This window comes from Protopterus annectens, chromosome 6.part1 (genome assembly GCF_019279795.1).
Source record: "Protopterus annectens isolate FY-2018-M chromosome 6.part1, PAN1.0, whole genome shotgun sequence".
Taxonomy (NCBI): Eukaryota; Metazoa; Chordata; order Ceratodontiformes; family Protopteridae; genus Protopterus; species Protopterus annectens.
The window spans coordinates 419754076-419772190 of NC_056738.1; the positions used below are offsets into that span (position 1 = coordinate 419754076).

The window sequence follows — 18115 nt, forward strand, 5'->3', positions numbered from 1 at the left end:
ATAATGCACATTACAAAAAGCTGTTTCGTTTGTAAACAATAACATGTTTATTTTTTTTAATTTACAGATTACATTGTACTGGGATAAAACTTTAAATTATATGAAAGTTCTCACTTGTACCTGTAGGCTTTTGTTGTGTGCAAGATATTTCTTTCTTTACTTGCTAACACCTTTATACTTTACAAATTGATTTGAAACTAATCTCTGAGTTTTTTTGTATTCTGGAACTCCTCTGTATGGAACTCCACTGAAAATGGTTATTGTATAGTAGAAATGTTTCAGTTTAAATAACACATACAATCACACATGCAAGTACACATGCATATGACAGTGCAGAACACTGTGTTAAATGTTAACAGTGGAAATGCTTCCATGACAAGGTTATTCAGTTTGTCTTGTAAACATTGTCTTAACCTTGAGCTATTGAAACTATTATGCTATAAACCCCGCCCTTGTCATGCTCTTTCATTGGTGTCATACTTCAGTACCTAGTCATTTGAGTGAACCTTACCCTGAATCACCTGATTACTAGCTGGAATTTAAAGACAAAAGCTGAATTTCTTCAGCTGTTGAGCTGATCGATACTTGGACAGGCAACAAACTGAAACATCATGCAGGGGTTTACTGTTTTCATTATTTGCTGTTCTCTGCTCTTTGTGACTCACGGGCAACACCCCAGGCCATGTGGTAAGTAGTTACATATTTTTTTGTCATTACAAAAACTGAAATATTGAATTAATTTGTTATTGCTTTTGTTCCTGTCTCCAGTACTCTTAAATCTCACAGTCAGATGGAGGCAAGTACAAACCACAAACTCACCAAATCACAAGCACCAGTGGAGGAAATAAGGCCCAAGTCTTTTCTTTTTTCTTCACTTTAATGTAAATCCAAAGAACGACAAGTAAGTTTAAGGTTTTAGTGACATTGGATTCTTTGTGGTGCTGGAGTTACTTGTCGTTCTTTGGATTTACATTAAAGTGAAGAAAAAAGAAAAGACTTGGACCTTATTTCCTCCACTCTTTTAAATCTGCTTACTTTTTCTTGGTAAATTATAGCATATGCTTCAGTTTGGAAATATCTGTGCAACATATGAAAAGGTTTATTTGGGAATTATGTGTTCCTGCTCTGTGGTAACTCTACCTAACATGTCCTGTGATGTATACTGAAAGGTGTGACCTGTAGGAGGATGACATGAAGTGTACAACCCATTCTTCAAAACTATGTTTAATTGTAAAATTGCACCTCATAAATTATGTTGGAGAAGAGGAAGGTGTTTTACAAATAGACATTAAGCTGGTGTAAGGTCTACAAATGGAAGCCCTCTGAGGACAGACTGAATGCACTCAATAGATACATACTTAGTCTGCAGAATAGACATTGACATATGAGTCCCCCACAGCAGTGGAAAAAGTACTTGGGCAGAGAGTACTTTCAATCAAGATGAGCTTCAAAACTAGGAAGTTTGCAATATCTGTAGAACAGCGAATGTCAGAAAGAATGTGAGGAAATGTTGTGTTATTGATGAAACAGCAGAAGGTGGGACGTCAGTGACTAGCTCCAGGATAGTACCACATTTCACTTATATATAAGAACGCATGTTTTAGGGAGGTAATGGTTATATTTCTAGTTGTAACACCAATGAGTAGTTATGTGTGCTGACAGGACTACTTGGAGGACACACCAGGATTTGACTGGATTCAACAGCCACTAGATTTTTTACTTCCTTGGGAGGTGGGATTTGAGATATAATTAAAACAATGGGAGTGATGGAGGCCACATTAGTCTCAATATCTAGATGGGACATTTAGCTTAATGCTGCAACTTGTTGGGGAAGGTGTCTGCAAGTCCTGTTGCAGCTAGCTTGATGTTGTAAGAGGATTAGTCATTAGATAATCTTGCATCAGAGGTAGCACTTGGGAAACCAACTTGTGTCCTAATGTTGGGGGCCAAAAATATGATACTTGCAGCTGTGGAGCCAGAGCTTAGTGGGAGGCAAACTATTCAACTGCTTAGCATGACAATTCTGGATAAAGCCAAAGATAAGGAGGGAAACAAGGGCCCAAAATCAGCAACTGATTTTAAGCATTGTTCATTTTATGAGGAGCAGTTCAAAAAGATGGAAAAATCTAGACATTCTGAGAAAATCTGAACAGCTGAATGGTGTAGAAGGATCTGACCAGATACACCTGCTGAAATCAGGTAAGTGTCATCGCTTGATAATTACAATCCATTTCAGTATACAGTGGTGCTGGTGTCTAGTGTGTGTGTGGAGCTACGGGAAAACAAATTAAGGAAGCCTAGCATAAACAACTGTGCTAGGCCAGGGAGGCCAATATTTACCAGCAACGGCACTATTGTTACTAATGCATCTGCTATCCATTAAGGTCAGGGTTTCCACTTTCCACAGAAGTCATTGAGCATGAATCTGCACCAAGGCCCTTCCATGTCATTTTATCAATGCAAACCATAAACATAGCAACAGCAGTACTACCCTGCAAGAATCACCTGTCCATATTAGTACTCATGACAACAAAACATAAGAATGAATAGCACCTTTACAAAAGATGTGTACAGCTGTCAGTGATGAGCAGTAACTCATATCTTAGTAGCTCAGAGTGTTGTGTAACTTATTCAAATATAGATAGTAACTCAAATAGCAAGCATGTTAAACTATGAACCAGATATTTATTACATAGTTTTGTGGCTCTACTAAGGAGTTATATAACACAGGAGGAACTCGCCTTTAGATTTGTATTATGGACCTGACAGAAGAAAGGCAGGATGTGAGACAGGTGTCTTGCTCAGACTATATGGTTACTGATGAAAAGTATGACGTTTGCCAGGCAGGAATGAAAGGGTCAGTAGGGCATCTGGGAGGGATAGCTCAATGGTCAGAAAGAAGATTAAAAAAAAAATAATAATTAAGTTAGCCAGTTTTCAACAAATTCAACCAGAATTTCCACTACATGCATTCCACTGATGCATGGTGTCAAAGTCATGGTCTCAAGCTAAATGCAAAAAATTGCGTAGTAATCCCCTTTGGAAAAAACAGAGTACCCGCAAACTACAACATAGGAGGTAATCCCCTGAAATCTGAAGAAGAAATAAGGGATCTAGGGACCCAAGTAGATAGTCAGCTTTTCTTTGATAACCATGTTGCCAAAGTGGTTAGAAAATCCTTCTATGTGACCCATCTGATCACGAAAGGGTTTGCATCAAGATCTAAGGATGTAATGGTGCCCCTCTACTCTTCCCTCATCAGACCCATTATTGAGTACAATGCACCAATTGGAATGTACCTGGCTAGACATCTACAGCAGCTGGAGAGACCACAGAGGTACCTAACCAAGAGGATTACTGGCCTCAAACAGTTGCCCTATGCAGCACGATTGAAAAAGCTAAGACTGTTCTCTGTTGCATATCGCTTTCTCAGAGGCGTTCTCTGTCTAACGTACAGAGCCATGTCCAACCCAGAATTGTTGAACATGCTCCATCTTAGCAAAACCAAATCTACTCGAGCTACACACTCTAGGGATATAAACCTCAACACAACAATGAATAGGACATGCTAGAGGGATAGATTCCCTTCGCACAGACTTCCCTTACTATGGAACAGGGTCCTGATCTACATATTATTATTAGGGAAATAAAATGTTTTATTAGATCCACATATGCATAATTCTCTTTTTCTTTCTTGTGTCTTCCAAGTAGCTTATAAAACATACATTTCTAGTACTGTAACCCAATATTTGCATATTTTATTCTCTAAACATTATTTGCATAATTTTTGTTGCATTTTTCTACACTCTGAGATGTTGGATATGGCACACGTTTTACACTTTGTTTCAGTAAATGCAGTTTAGTGCTGAGTATCCAAATGGTCTTAATGGAAATATCTAAAATGAATGAGTCAATTATATTTGCTAATATTGTACACAAGATAACAGGATACAAGGTGATAAAAAGTACTGTCGCATAAATATTGCATATTAAATGTGTTTGTGTGTATGAGCCTGCGTGTGTGCATGCGCATGCATGTGTGTGTGTGTGTGTGTGTGTGTGTGTGAGACAAAGGGAGCTCATTCCAATGAAGATATTTTGTATGAGTATTTTTTACTGTAAAGTCATGTAACTTGAACATTTTGTGATTTTAATCAACATCATGATAATATACCTGAACTGTTATTAAATTTGCAATGTCAAATAGCATTCAAAGCTGCAGATTGTATTTTGTGTGAAGACAAAAGGGAAAAGAACCTAGATTTCAGAATTTATATGATGTAATACATGTTGACATGGCAGCAGAAATAATTCTTTGTCCTTCGACTAAAGTGGCTCCTAAGTCACCAACAGTACTTGGTGATATTATGCAGCATTTCTGTGTTTGCTTCTTTACAAATGAATTGTATAATAACAGAAATGCGCTGTACATCTGAAGTGTTGTGTAGTAACACCACTCTTGAAAGACACTGTGGCACTCAGCTTTGCTTAGGGCTCCAACTCCACCTCCCTAGGAGTGATATTAAAGCTCAGTCTCACATTATGGCTGGAATTCATAGACATGTACTTTGCAGCTGGATCTCATAAGGTGATGTGGCCTGTGGCCTGTGGCTGCGTTGCTTAGGTATGAATCAAGGATCAGCTGGCAGGGCCTTGGCTGAAAAATACTAAAACTGAGGCTTTCGTTTTACAGTTTTAGTATTTTTTCAGCCAAGGTAACCACTTTTATTTGTGTTTATGAATCGGGGCTCACATAACACTGGTAGTTGGCAAAATGAGTGCATAAGAAAACAGTGGAGCCACATTATGAGGACAAGTGCATTAGTCAGTCTCACTGGTGGAATCATGTTATCAAAGTATGCATGACAAGAGTGGGTGACATCACAGAAAGCATGCCGAACTATGTATTCTCACGTGTGCAATATCACGCTTCATAGCAGCCAAAGGCACAGGGCCAGACAGGAAAAGGAGGGCTATCACAGAAAAGTGCTCACCAGTTCATTATATAAATGGGGAGGAAAGGGGGGGTGAAAAGCAGAGGAAAAGACTCAAGGGTAACCATAAGGAATAAGTGTGTGGGGGGCAGATCATTTTTTTTTTTTTTGTGGTGCAAAGGTTCACATCTTTCATGTAGGAGAAAGATAGCTGGGAAAGGTAACAAGGAATAGTTGGGTGAGGGACAGGGAGAAAAAGGGAGGTTGTAAATGCACATAAATATAAAACACAGACACACACAGGTTTGATAGTACCAGGGGATGGACACATACTGACAGAGGTTGGATACTTGGTGATGAGAAGATTTGATGTCAAGCATGGAACAGAGTGACACATAAGGTGGGGAAACATAGGGATTTGCAATAGGTCATTTTAAATGACAAAAGCCACACTGGCACAGAAGCCAACTCACACAGAGCAATCTCCTTTATGACCAATACCATATGTAGGCTATAGCTCTGACAGCTCAATGATTAGGTCTGCCATTTGCACAACTCATCCAGCCATGCCAGATGCTCCACAGCTGCATCCAGCTGTGAACACAGCTCAGATGTAACCGGCCTATTCAGCTGACACCATGTGTCCACAGGTGACCCCTCTGGGTCTCTGTGAGAAATGAACCCTCAAGAGAAGGGGCTACAGATGCCACCAATACGTCTTCCATGTTACCTTTGGCAGGAAAACCTCCATTCTCCTGGTCATCCACTGATGCCCTAGCACCAGAAGCGTTGACCACTTTAGGCTATTTTTCCCATAATGTGACCATGCTGCTTATATCTCTGAATTGCATCCTCTCTGTACATTGTCTCTCTTCATGCTATTTTTCACAATTCAATATGCTAATTTTCTATGAATGTCAACCTCTGTCTCATTTTATTATTTAAATGATAAGCACAGTAGAGTCATCTTGTCATAATGCAATAGATGCCATAAAAATGTGTTATTGCTTCATCATATCATTCTTACATAGAAACATATCAAATTCCAATAAGTCTGGTTTTGATTTAAGTTGGGTAGGAAAACCCCACTTGTTTTTAGAATATGTTTTACATTTCCTATGCATCACGTGCTTATCACTACTCACATATCTATTTTCTGATCATTTCATTTTGTTGCGATGTCATACTAATGTAACATTTTTCTGCCATATAGTTGTATATTGCAATATTAGAAATGACTAAATCAAACCCTTTTTCAATTATGCTGACTGAGGGCACATTTTGTGTTTAGCCATATATGTTTTGTTTCTCTTGCTATTTGAATTTTTTTTACAGATAATGTAACACTTTCTCACATCTCTGTACCTCTGGTCTGGATCCAGTGTATGACATTGAATCTCACCCTTCTCTTACCTGAGGACCTAGTGGCCATAACAGCAGCCTGCTCCATGTATCAGGCATGGATACACTTCATTACTTATTGCCCTTTGAAAGGAAGGAAGGTGTATAAACCTGATTTTTATTAGGAAGGTATGCACCACAGCACTGCCATATCCACCGCACACCTGCATTTTCTCATTGTACTAAAATAAAATATTTACCTGCCAAGTAGTTCCTTTAAATGGGTTAACTGAGATCAGTGGAGTAGAAAGAAAAATGCATTGGTTATGTACAGCATATAACATATCAAAACTTGTAGGCCTGCTTGTTATGGGTACACTCTGGGTTAGTCCGAGGTCTATTAATTTCATTGTCCACCTATCCTACACATATTCACTGTCAAACAAAGAGACACGGCTAAGTATCACCCAGCAGATCTTGCATGATTTACTAGAATGACTCCCCTACTGCAGTCCTCCGAACACTGGCATGAAGATGGTAAACAGTACGAATGAACATTCCCCCACCTATGAACTGCAGAACATCTCTTTGACTGATCATTTCTCACAGCCAAGTGACCCTAAGATAAATCTTTAGCACCCAGCAGGACAGGCTGTTCTGTTGTCACCATATTGTGAGGTATCTTAAACAGAAGCTTCTAAACACTGTCATAACAGTATGTTTAATAGCAAGGAAAGATTAAAAAAAAAAGAAAACTAATCTACTTAACATGGGAAATAGTACAACAAACTTCAATGATGTACCATAATGAATGCCTTTAAAATTAAGGTCAACAAATACTTTCTGAACATCTTATAATGACATTATTTTTCTATTTTCAGCTGCTCCACCACTTTTTGAAGGCAGACTTGTAACTGTAAGTAATATTTTAAAATTTTGTTCTATTGACAGAATAAAGATAACTTCTGTTGTGCTATGGTTATCTCTCTTTGATTTCAGCTGGTAAGAAAGAAGGACTGACAACAGTTGAATACACATTGTAGATTAGCAGTGGTTGTGATCCAAAGTTTCTATTCTGGAAACATTAAACATATTAATTAATAAAACATGACAAATGTTAGCATTCTGAAATTAAATAAGGGAGAGACGTCTGGCTTCCTTCTAACTTAAATTACATGGAATAGCAATCTGGCTGCCCTAGCTTCTATTTCTAAACATCTTTTGAAGTTGAGAGATTTGCAGGAAATTGATCCTAACTGCAAGAGGTATATGGTACAGCTCCAATACACCAAGTAACCATAATTTCAAAGCCACAACAGCAAGAGTTAGTCAGCTGATCGGTAACAGACTACGTTAGGAAGTACTTTAAGTTTACATTGTATATTTAGATGAAGATATGTAGATATTTTAAGTTGCTAGAGTTTAGAATTGCTGAATATCATAAACTGTGAAAAATACCTGTTGCTAAAATCAGCTTGTCTGTTACTAATAAGGACAGGTGAGACATCATGATGCTACACATAATGACCAATGTCACAGAAAATGACTACAATTTAATAGAGACCCTGGGCAGGTGGGTTAGAAGGAAACTTCTGCAGTTGTCTAATACTCTGTAACAGAAGGTTATTAGATGAGAAAAGAATGTACAATGTTACCAAGCAAAATACACCAACCTGTTGTTAGATAACATGTCTTTATCTTACGAGTAATTTATTTATTTTTATTTTATTTTACATAGATAGAGAGTACGACTGGGCATAAAACCCTTTTTCAGCAGAGGCCCGGGGAGAAAAGTTCCATTGTTAGTAAACTATTTTGTTAGTAGAAAGAAAATTGTATAATACAATAAAGAAAAAAATAGTAACAGACATTCATAATGGTGTGTGTGTGTGTGTGTGTGTGTGTGTGTGTGTGTGTGTGTCTTTCGGCTTTTCCCGGTTAGGGGTCGCCACAGCGGAACTCCGGTCTGCTAATGATTGGCAGTTGATTTTTACGTACCGGCTTGCCAGGCCTGAAGCACAACCTTCAACGAAGGTATGCCCATTCATGCATGTCTCCACGCAGAAGACGCTCTAGCTGAGAATCGAACCTTACAGCGTCTTACTGTGAGGTGACAACGCTGCCGCAGCACCACCACAAAAAGACTAAAACAGAATAAACTGGTCAAGTGGGAGACAAGACCAATAATCTTGTATAACAATGCTTCTAGAAGACGGTTCTTACAGTAGTAGCAGGTAGTGACATTGTATATAATAAGAGTGCAATTACGATACTTAGTCTTATATACAGGTAGCATAGCAAACTGACTACTTAAAATCTGGTAGATATTAACAGTGAGAAAGAAGAAAAAATATAAGGTAGTCATATGGCTTAAATTCAAGCCATTATATCAAGTAATCCATTATAGATAACTGTCTGCACTATGAGAATCTTACATTAAATTACCGTCTGAAAAAAAGTGGCACTGTTTTTCATTACGGGTCAAGGGACAATGCAGTATATAGACTTCTGGAGGCTCAAAGACAACAGAAACAGATTCTAGGTCACTGGAGAATGAAAGTTTTTTTGACTCCCTAGGCAAATGCTTTTCTGTAAAACTAGATCTTTCCAGGGATCAGTGGAGTATGAAGACTTAAGAAAGAAAAGTACAGTATTGTAAGATCATGTGTTATAACAGATCTTTGAAAGAACTGATTGTAACCAGAGGGATGGCAAAAAAGTTTAGGCTACCTTTTCAAACTGTCAACTTGTGCATCACTGCAGTCAGCCAGTGGTGGACATTCTGTGTGACGCACAACTAAAACAGAAGGTAATACATATCACTGGAGAAACAAGATGCATTTAAGAAGTTTGTATCTGAAAATTCTAGGAAGGATCCTGTCAGATGTTTGAGACTAGTAATTATAAATCCTGTAAATATGAAACACAAAGTGGGATTCGTAATGAAATTCAGCAAATCTTGAAACTTATTGTAATGCTAATAAATCATTCATTCCCCTTCACACCCTTCAAGTACAGGGGGCTAGTTTGCTCCCTCCAAACACCCTGCAACTTATCTGTATCTGTAACAAAAGTGCAAACTGGGAGTAAACAAACACGGTTCTCTTGATATTAAATAAAAGACAAAACTTTTATTCAGGTACAAACTAGTGAGCTACTTGAGTTACTGAAGAAGTGCCAGGAGGCATGACAGAGCTCACTAGTTTGTACCTGAATAAAGGTTTTGTCTTTTATTTAATATCAAGAGAGCCGTGTTTGTTTACTCCCAGTTTGGACTTTTGCTACTGCATTTTGTTTTTTTTGGGAGAGCTTCATCCCCAGCTGCTTTTGGATTTGTGTTTTGTATCTATATCTATATCTATATCTATATCTATATCTATATCTATATCTATATCTATATCTGTCTGTCTGTCTATCTATATACTAATTCTGAGCTCATGCCATGTCACCTTTGCTTAAGGGTAATACTATATGCTTCTGTATTGTTTCTCTGTTCTGAAATTATAATTGTGGTCCTCAGAATTTCAACAGGAGATGTGTAGGGTGAAGTCTCCATGACACATATGCTTCCTAACAACAATATATATTAAAAACTTGAGTTGTTCAGCTCTTGCCTTTTTCTAAAAGCATCAAAAACTCTTAACAAGCCAACTAAAAGTAGTCAGCATGAAGGCATCATTGGATAAACCCTAAATATATCCCAGACAACTGAGGTTTATGTAACAGCGGTTGAAAGAGCTCACTGAGGGGGTGGAATGAGATGCACATGGCTGCTCTCATCCTTGGGGGAGGGAGGGAGGTGGCCCAGTCTGCAGTAATTACAGGGTCTGGCCTGTTGGAGTGCAGGTAGAAAACACCTAGGTACACAAAGACTTGGCTTTACCAAGCAGCTATGTATTATTCTGTGCCTGAGTCTTGACACAAATGTAGAAGCAGCTATGTACCACTATGTTGATGATGTTACAAACACAGGCCATCAGGTAGGAGAGATATGGATGAAAGGAAAAATATAGCAGAAGTTTGGTGACTTAATGTCCAAGCAACATATTTTTTTATAGAAATTGATTCAGCTTGGGAAATAGTGAAGTATTATGTTTTAACTTACTTTCCCAAGATGTTGTTTACTATGAGCGTGCTTCAGAAACTTAACTTCTGATTAATAATTCTGTAAAAATACTGAATATCTCCATTAGAATGATTTATCTTTATCTGTTTAAGTATTATGTCTAACATTTTGAGTGGAGCACTGTATTATAATAGCACACATTTTTCTGCATGTTCATAGGTTCATAGGTTCATAGGTTCATACTAGGCTATCTGCCCAAGGGCATTTATAAGCCTAGCCCATAGTTATGTGGCTTTCGCCACCACCTTTAGTTTGAATAAAAATAATTATTATCCTTTTTCATGTGTCTGTCAGTGACACTACACTGAAGTAATCCTCTACCATATCTGCGATCTCCCATCCATTGGTCAAGATTCCTCTTACTCAACCTCAGGTGGTGCTCTGCCCTCACATGTACCGGGATTTTGTTTTTGTCTGGGAGTCTCTGGGTGATGAATCTGTCCTCCAGCACGTTCTATTTATAACTATATCTAAGTCTTGTTCGGTCTCCGGCCTGTGGTTCTGAGTGGATTTAGATTTTGATCTAGATTTTTTGACAGGTTTGATATTGGCCATATTGTCCTCCTGAGTCAACTCGGTACTCAGCGAATAGAGGCTGTATAGAGCTGTGCAAATTCAGTAGTAAGAGACATATTTACAGGACCCTTTTTCCCCTTTTGAGACCCTTTTGAACTTTTGGCAAGCTTTAGCCAGGTTTGGGGTCAGGATATTCCGAGATGGGCATTGTACTCAATCTGGGTGGTCTGATGAGCAATGCAGAGGGGGATGAGTGATAGGGAGATGTGGTCTAGAATCCCTTAGGTATCATGATCCCTCCATGAATAGTTTCCTAAGCACAAAGGCTTAGGTCAACCCAAGCCCTTTGCTATCGCTTGGTCCCAAATCCTGACTGTCAACTTTCTGTGCCATTGCCTGGACTCTTTTTTCTGTGCTCAGTGGATTGCCACTCCATGCATTGTTTTGTTTTGTCTTTCTTATTATAGTCCTTTTAGCATGAGTCTAGGAACCTTTAAGAAGAGTATATTTTCACAGATGATATTTCTTAAAAGTTTTAAAAGGCTTAAGTATTATTCTGAGTCCAAGAAATGTGTGTTCAGAGCCCTGTTCTCTGACTGGGCTGACACTGATTTTAAAACAACAAATGGTGAAAATGAATGCTTTTGGGATATTTCTAGATGTGTTGGTACAAAGTCTATATTATATTTTTACAAGTCCTTATCTAAATAATGTCTTCCAAACCAAATATTACTCTTCCTTCAGGGTTTTAAAATCTGTCACTCTAGTTCAAGAACTCCAAGGTATTTGCTTACTACAATGGCTGTCATTTTCCTAGAGTGACACTAGGTGTGACGATAAGAGGTACTGCTAGCCATGCCAGGAGAAGTAAGGCACTGGATGCATGACTTGTGCCAGCACAGCTAGCTGGAATTTTGTAAATAATTATATGTCATTTGGATATCAAACTGATTTGTACAGATGCTTGTGCTTAAAATCTATTTGTGAGGTTTGCTTGTGTTAAAATGTATCAACAGTGCACCCTGCTGAAATGAAAAGAAATGTACATGTATTTTCCACTCCATCCTCTGCAAACCCTCCTTCTGCTCTAACATTTCCAACATCTTAAATTACTACCTCCCAACCAGAAAACTTAGAAGCACCAACCAAAACCTCCTTGACATCTATAAACCTAAAAAACACTCAAAAGGGCACCAAACCAGCAGCAGAAAAGAATAAAATCCAGTTGAGTAAAAGGATTTAATAACAGTTTCCACACAAATGATGAACGATCCAGCACATAAGTACACAAAGCACAGTAAAAAACAGTTCATATAAGCGCTTTCGTCTGTCTCAATACAGACTTTATCAAATCTAGCAATGCTTGTAACCATTGCAATTTGAAGTGTTACCAATTAACCTACCAAGTATTTAAAAATAAAGTGTCCTAATAATAATACATGAAAAGTGAAACATATAAAAATGTTTTATTAAACATGGGTTAGGAAGCATTTGCGGCTTTAAGAAATTAATTATTTAATTGATTAATTGAAGTAAATTAATTATGTAAATGTTTGGATGATTTATAAGTGGCTGTATTTTGCATTAAATTTATTCTATGAGAAGGCGAAGGCCGAGGTACCAGAATTCATTAAACGGATCTATTCATTACAGTCTGGCTGTTACTTTTGTTCATCGACTTGGTTGTTTTGGAATGATGTCCATTATCATTAGGGTCACTGGAAAAATATCCCAAACAACAAACTAAAACAATGAGTGAAAAGGTCACTTAAAACCAATCAGTAAAAACAAAATGAAAATGCCAGCAAAGCTAGAACTTCCACTGAGTGACCTCCCAAACCTCTTGTATCAGAGGCACATGGGATATATGCAAATGATCCTTATGAAAATCAGGTGTTTCAGCTAATTGGTGATTCTGAATGCCCATGACTTGTTTCATCGTTTTTATGGACAATTTCAGGCCAATAAAACCAAACCCCACTAGCTATGGATATGCATATTTCAGCCTTGTTATGACCTCATAAGCACAGCACAAACCGAGTGTTTGACTAAGCATAAGAAACACAGGGCTGTTATACCCAACTGATGTCCATTATCATTAGGGTCACTGCAAAAATACCCCAAACAACAAACTAAAACAATGAAGGTCACTAAATAAAATCAATAAAAACTAAATGAAAACTCCAGCAAAGCTAGAACTTCCACTGAGAGACCTCCCAAACCTCTTGTATCAGAGACACATGGGATATATACAAATGATCATTATGAACATCAGGTGTTTCAGCTAATTGGTGATTCTGAATGCCCATGACTAGTTTCATTGTTTTTATGGACAATTTCAGGCCAATAAAGCCAAACCCCACTAGCTGTGGATATGCATATTTCGGCCTTGTTATGACTTCATCAGCACAGCACAAGCAGAGTATTTGACTAAGCATAAGAAACACACCTGATGTTCATAAGGATCATTTGCATATATGCCATGTGCCTCTGATACAAGAGGTTTAGGAGGTCACTCAGTGGAAGTTCTAGCTTTGCTGGTGTTTTCATTTTGTTTTTAATGATTGTTTTTTAGTGACCTTCTCACTCATTGTTTTAGTTTGCAGTCAACAAATGTCAAATAAATAAATACATTAACTGTATATGTTTTAATAGTGGATACTGGGACAGTTCAGTTTAACCAGCTAGCTTATTTTAAGAACAATAAGGAAAATGTAAATGAGCTGTTAAACCATTAAAATGGCACTCACAGTGCTGAATAGGACTGGAAATGGTGGGTCTGGAAGAAGCCTTTGTTCATTAGCTTAGTAAAAAGAAGGGAGTCTCAAGGCACTGCCATAAACATTTAGATGTGTATTGTAGCTGTCTATGGTAAATTCCTGTCTCAGCTTCAAAGGAGGTACTGTGAGAACCTAGAGTCAGGTGACCAGATGAGGTCATTCTGCAAGTTATCTTGGATATTATATTTTGCAGACAGTAATCTCTCAGTACTGAGTATTCTGTTTTGGGGAACCTGACTAGAATGACTGCTCACGTATTTCATTGTGCCTTGCATTATCAAGTAAGTTATTAGGGAATAGTAATTCTCCTAGATTCAGTCAGGAATATAGTGAAGCTTAGTTTAGAGATTGCTTTTCTTTATTTGTACGAGTCTGTACATCATTGTTATTTTTGATATTTCCTGTGACGTAAACTCTGTGTTTTATAGTAAATGTACATTTAGTATTTTCTTGTTCTTTTATTATTTATTATTAAATATATTTAAACTTTTCATTGTGGCTGGCCCTTTTTAGAAAATATTTAAGCTTTAAGAGTATTTGCACATATTTATTTGGTGATAACACTGGCCACTCCTGAAAGCCTTGCTATTTGGTTATTACCATTCGTATTAATATTAACTTCACTCAGCATAATTGGATACCCTTTTAAGAGCCCTAAAGTAACTGACTGGTGGCAGTGTATCTATCTTTTAGTCTGAGCAAAGTTGGTAGAACAGGTAATCTGTGCCAGCCCAGGTGTGTGTGTGTGTGTGTGTGTGTGTGTGTGTGTGTGTGTGTGTGTGTGTGTGAAAATTAAATCTCAGAGAGTGTATGTGTCAGCTACTTGGGGGAGGGACACAAAGCACTGGTTTCACAGTGCCAGTGGGGAGCCTTATTGGGGACCTGGGGAGAGACAGATAGAGACACCTAAATCCTGGGCTGAGGTTGTGCCCTTTGTGCTCTTAAGGGAAATTCTTTTTAATGCAGAGATGTCTGCATCTCAAAATACTTAGTGTATCCATTTATATTCCAAGTGCATGTCCTTTCCAGTGTCAGTGGTGAGGATTCAGGCTCCTTGATTACTGGTCCAGCATGGGGACATCATACATTAGTGAGCAGTGGTGGGATATTTATTGAACTCCTGTAACCTGTAAGCGGTGTACTCTCAAGCAGCCACAAAGTAGACATTCAGATTTTCTATCACAATAGCTTTATTTATTCAGTTTTTGTTGGATTAGTTACTCAGGAGGTCAGCATAGGATTATAGCAAGCTGACAAGGAGCCAGTTGGCCGAGATGTGCCAAGCCAAAGGACTGGTGCATGCCAACCAGGAAGACAGAGAGGCTGGCATTGGAGATATACAGCTCTCATAAACAAGACAGTTCAACTTTTCCTCAGATGACTTACAAATCCACCTGGAGTTAAAGAGACTTGAACTGGAGGCCAAAGGTTTGGAACTAGACTCATCAGAGAGACTGTGGCATTTGGAAGCTGAAGAAAATGAGAGACTGTGGCATTTGGAGGCTGAAAAATGGAGAAGCAGCATCAACATTAGAGGGAGATGCTGACTCTTCACTAAGGTCATGGAGGTAATGGGGAAGGGAATAACTGAACCCCAAAAGCAATAAAGATCAGTACATTTCTTCCACAATTTACAAAGGGTGATAATTTTGATAGTTTTATTCATATATTTGAAAGGGTATATAAGCAGTTTAATGTTGACCAAGGGTTCTGAGTACAGTTCCTGACACCCTTACTCCATGGTAAAGCAGTAGCTGCTGTTTCTAAATTGTCTGATACTGATTGCTTAAACTATGATGCAGCTAAAAATGTTTATTGAAATGTTTTAAGTTAACACAGGAAGTTTACAGAAAACAATTTCGTGAGCATAGAAGCAAGGCAGATTAAAGTGTCTGTGATTATATTGCTGAGTTAAGCATGTACATTGCTTTTTATTTGTTGTATTTTGTATTACTTTATTGCCTTTTTATATTTTGAATACTGTGATTTGTTTTCTTTGCCTTGTATTTTACTTGTATTCTGCTTTTAACTGCATATTAAAACTTCAGAAGAGACCACAGCTCTGTCTCTTGTGAGTCAGGCAGCAATTTTTTTCTCACCCACCCACTTACTGTCGTGTTCTTAAATACCACTGTCTTTCTAGTTGCCTGCCTCTTATGTTAATTTGACCATATATTTAATTTCCTCTCTGCCTTCAATGGTTTGTGTGAGTAAGCACAAAATTATCACTTTGTGAAATCACTGCCCTTCAACTCTTTACATTTTTTGGCCATCCTACTGTATTCCATAGTACCAGAATACAAAAGTGACCACCCCCCTTCAATCTATCTTGCTGTTTTAAAAAATAGTGACTCTCCACTAAAACTTAACTTTTTAGACAAGTAAAACTTAAGTTACCTACTTTCACATCTAACTTATCTAGTGCACACTGCAGTGTTTAGGATAAACCATTTTTTTCATCTTACCTTTAAGCATCCCTGTGACTAGCACTTGCTCTAATACCTACTGGAAAGCACTAGGAAGCCTTAAACTGATACAAGCATTCACCTCTCCTTGCTAATAAGGAGAAATTAATCATAGGCACTAAACAGCCTATAATTGCAAAGTACCTTGCTAAGGCAAGGGAAAACATCCTGTACTTTACAAAAAAAGCACCAAACCAGGCATGTCCAAGGGTCAGCTTCTGGTGATTTCTCCTGTCCACCTGGTGAATCTGGGCATACTGGGGCAATGCAGCAATTGCCTCATGTACACAGACAACTCTCTCCTCCTACCACCCAACACTACAACCTGTGCGAGATGCACTTACATAGCCAAACTAGAAGCAAAGCTCTCTTCACCCAAGATTGTGCTAGACAGTCAAAAGGAGAAGGTTAACACCCGCACTACACCTCAAGCAACACATAGCCCTTCTAAACCCACACCACCAGCACCCACACATAGCAACATTAAATTCACATATGTGGAGGCCCTTAACTGTAACCTGTCCAAGCAACAAAGACCTCCGAAGCTGAAATGCAAACAAACATCAGTCACAACCAAAGTATCACATAGCTCACAACACCAGTGTGCCACCCAGCAATAGCCCTTAAGGCAAGACAACGTACCTAACACTTTAGTCATAGGTGATTCTATAGTCAGGCACACTGATATCCCACTCACCAGGCTGAACAAGGAGAAAATTACAGTCAGCTGCCTGTTGGGTGCCAGGATCCGCCACATAACGTATGCACTCAAGTCACTCCACATCAAGTACAAATATGACTTTGTCATTGTCCATGTTGGAGTGAATGACTTGAGACATACCTCCCAGGACTACATGAAAACAGCCATGGAAGAGCTCTCAGATCATGAGGCCCAGGCAGGTATGACCCTAGCCCTGAGTAGCATCCTGCCTTCGCCCAGAATTATACCACAATATAAAGACAAAATGATTGACTTCAACAATTGGCTAAGCTTCTGATGTCATTCAAAGGGGATCCAGTATCTGTCTGCCTGGGACGACATGATCGACAGACCACGATGCTTTGCCAGAGATGGTCTACACCTGTCTCCCCTGAGATTCAGGTTACTGGCTAAGGCTCTTGCCACCCCTATAGTGCCTTTTTTAGGCAAAGATCAAAGGACAAAACCACCACTGTAACAGGTACAAGCATGCAAATTCTGAAGGTAATGCTACTCAATTCTAGTAGTCTAAACCTCAAAATGCACTCTCTTGCGGCACTCCTAAAAATGGAGAACATCGATATCTGTGCAGTAACTGAGACCTGGTTAAAGGCTTGAGAGAGCACCCCTGCAATACCAGGCTACAACTCTTACCACACTTTTCGGCCACCAAACCAGGACCGAAACACTAGAGGTGGAGGAGTGTCCATATTCACCAAGGATATTCACACCACCAGGCAAGTTGCCCAACACAATGCATCTGAAATTCTCCAGGTGCAACTAACACTAGGTAAGACTGCAATCCAAATTGTAGCTTGCTACAGATCCCCCAGCATGCTCCAAGATTTTCACTACACCTTTCTAAACATACTAAAAAATATTAAGATACAACCAAACATCCTAATACTGTGTGATTTCAACTACCCTACCATTAACTGGGAAAACTACTCATGTACCAACACCTTTGCCCAATGGTTCTTGGAATTCATAAATTCCAACGCCCTGGATCAACTAATCCATTGTCCCACCAGAGGCTCCAATATCCTAGACCTGGTCATTACCAACATGGGAAATCGATGCTCCACACCTATGGTCACCCCCTCGTTGGTCAGGTCTGACCATAAGCTAATCACCCTTAACATCCATATCCCACCCCCACCCCCCAGTAAGGAACCTCCATAAAGAACTTCTCCAAAGCCAACTTCATGCTACTCAAGTCAGAAGTGACAAACTTCATGACACCCAGGAAGACG

General features: G+C 38.7%; 1 protein-coding gene across 1 annotated transcript in view; it reads left to right on the top strand.

Annotated features, from left to right (window-relative positions):
• Window positions 1–519: 519 nt before the first annotated feature.
• The window catches only part of LOC122805607 (ependymin-like), a 102172-nt gene continuing 84576 nt past the window's right edge, over window positions 520–18115 (top strand). Inside the window, exons 1-2 of the mRNA XM_044075848.1 lie at window positions 520–687; window positions 7157–7191. Coding sequence (XP_043931783.1) covers window positions 612–687; window positions 7157–7191 — 111 coding nt within the window. The 5' untranslated portion in view covers window positions 520–611. The remainder of the gene's footprint in view (window positions 688–7156; window positions 7192–18115) is intronic.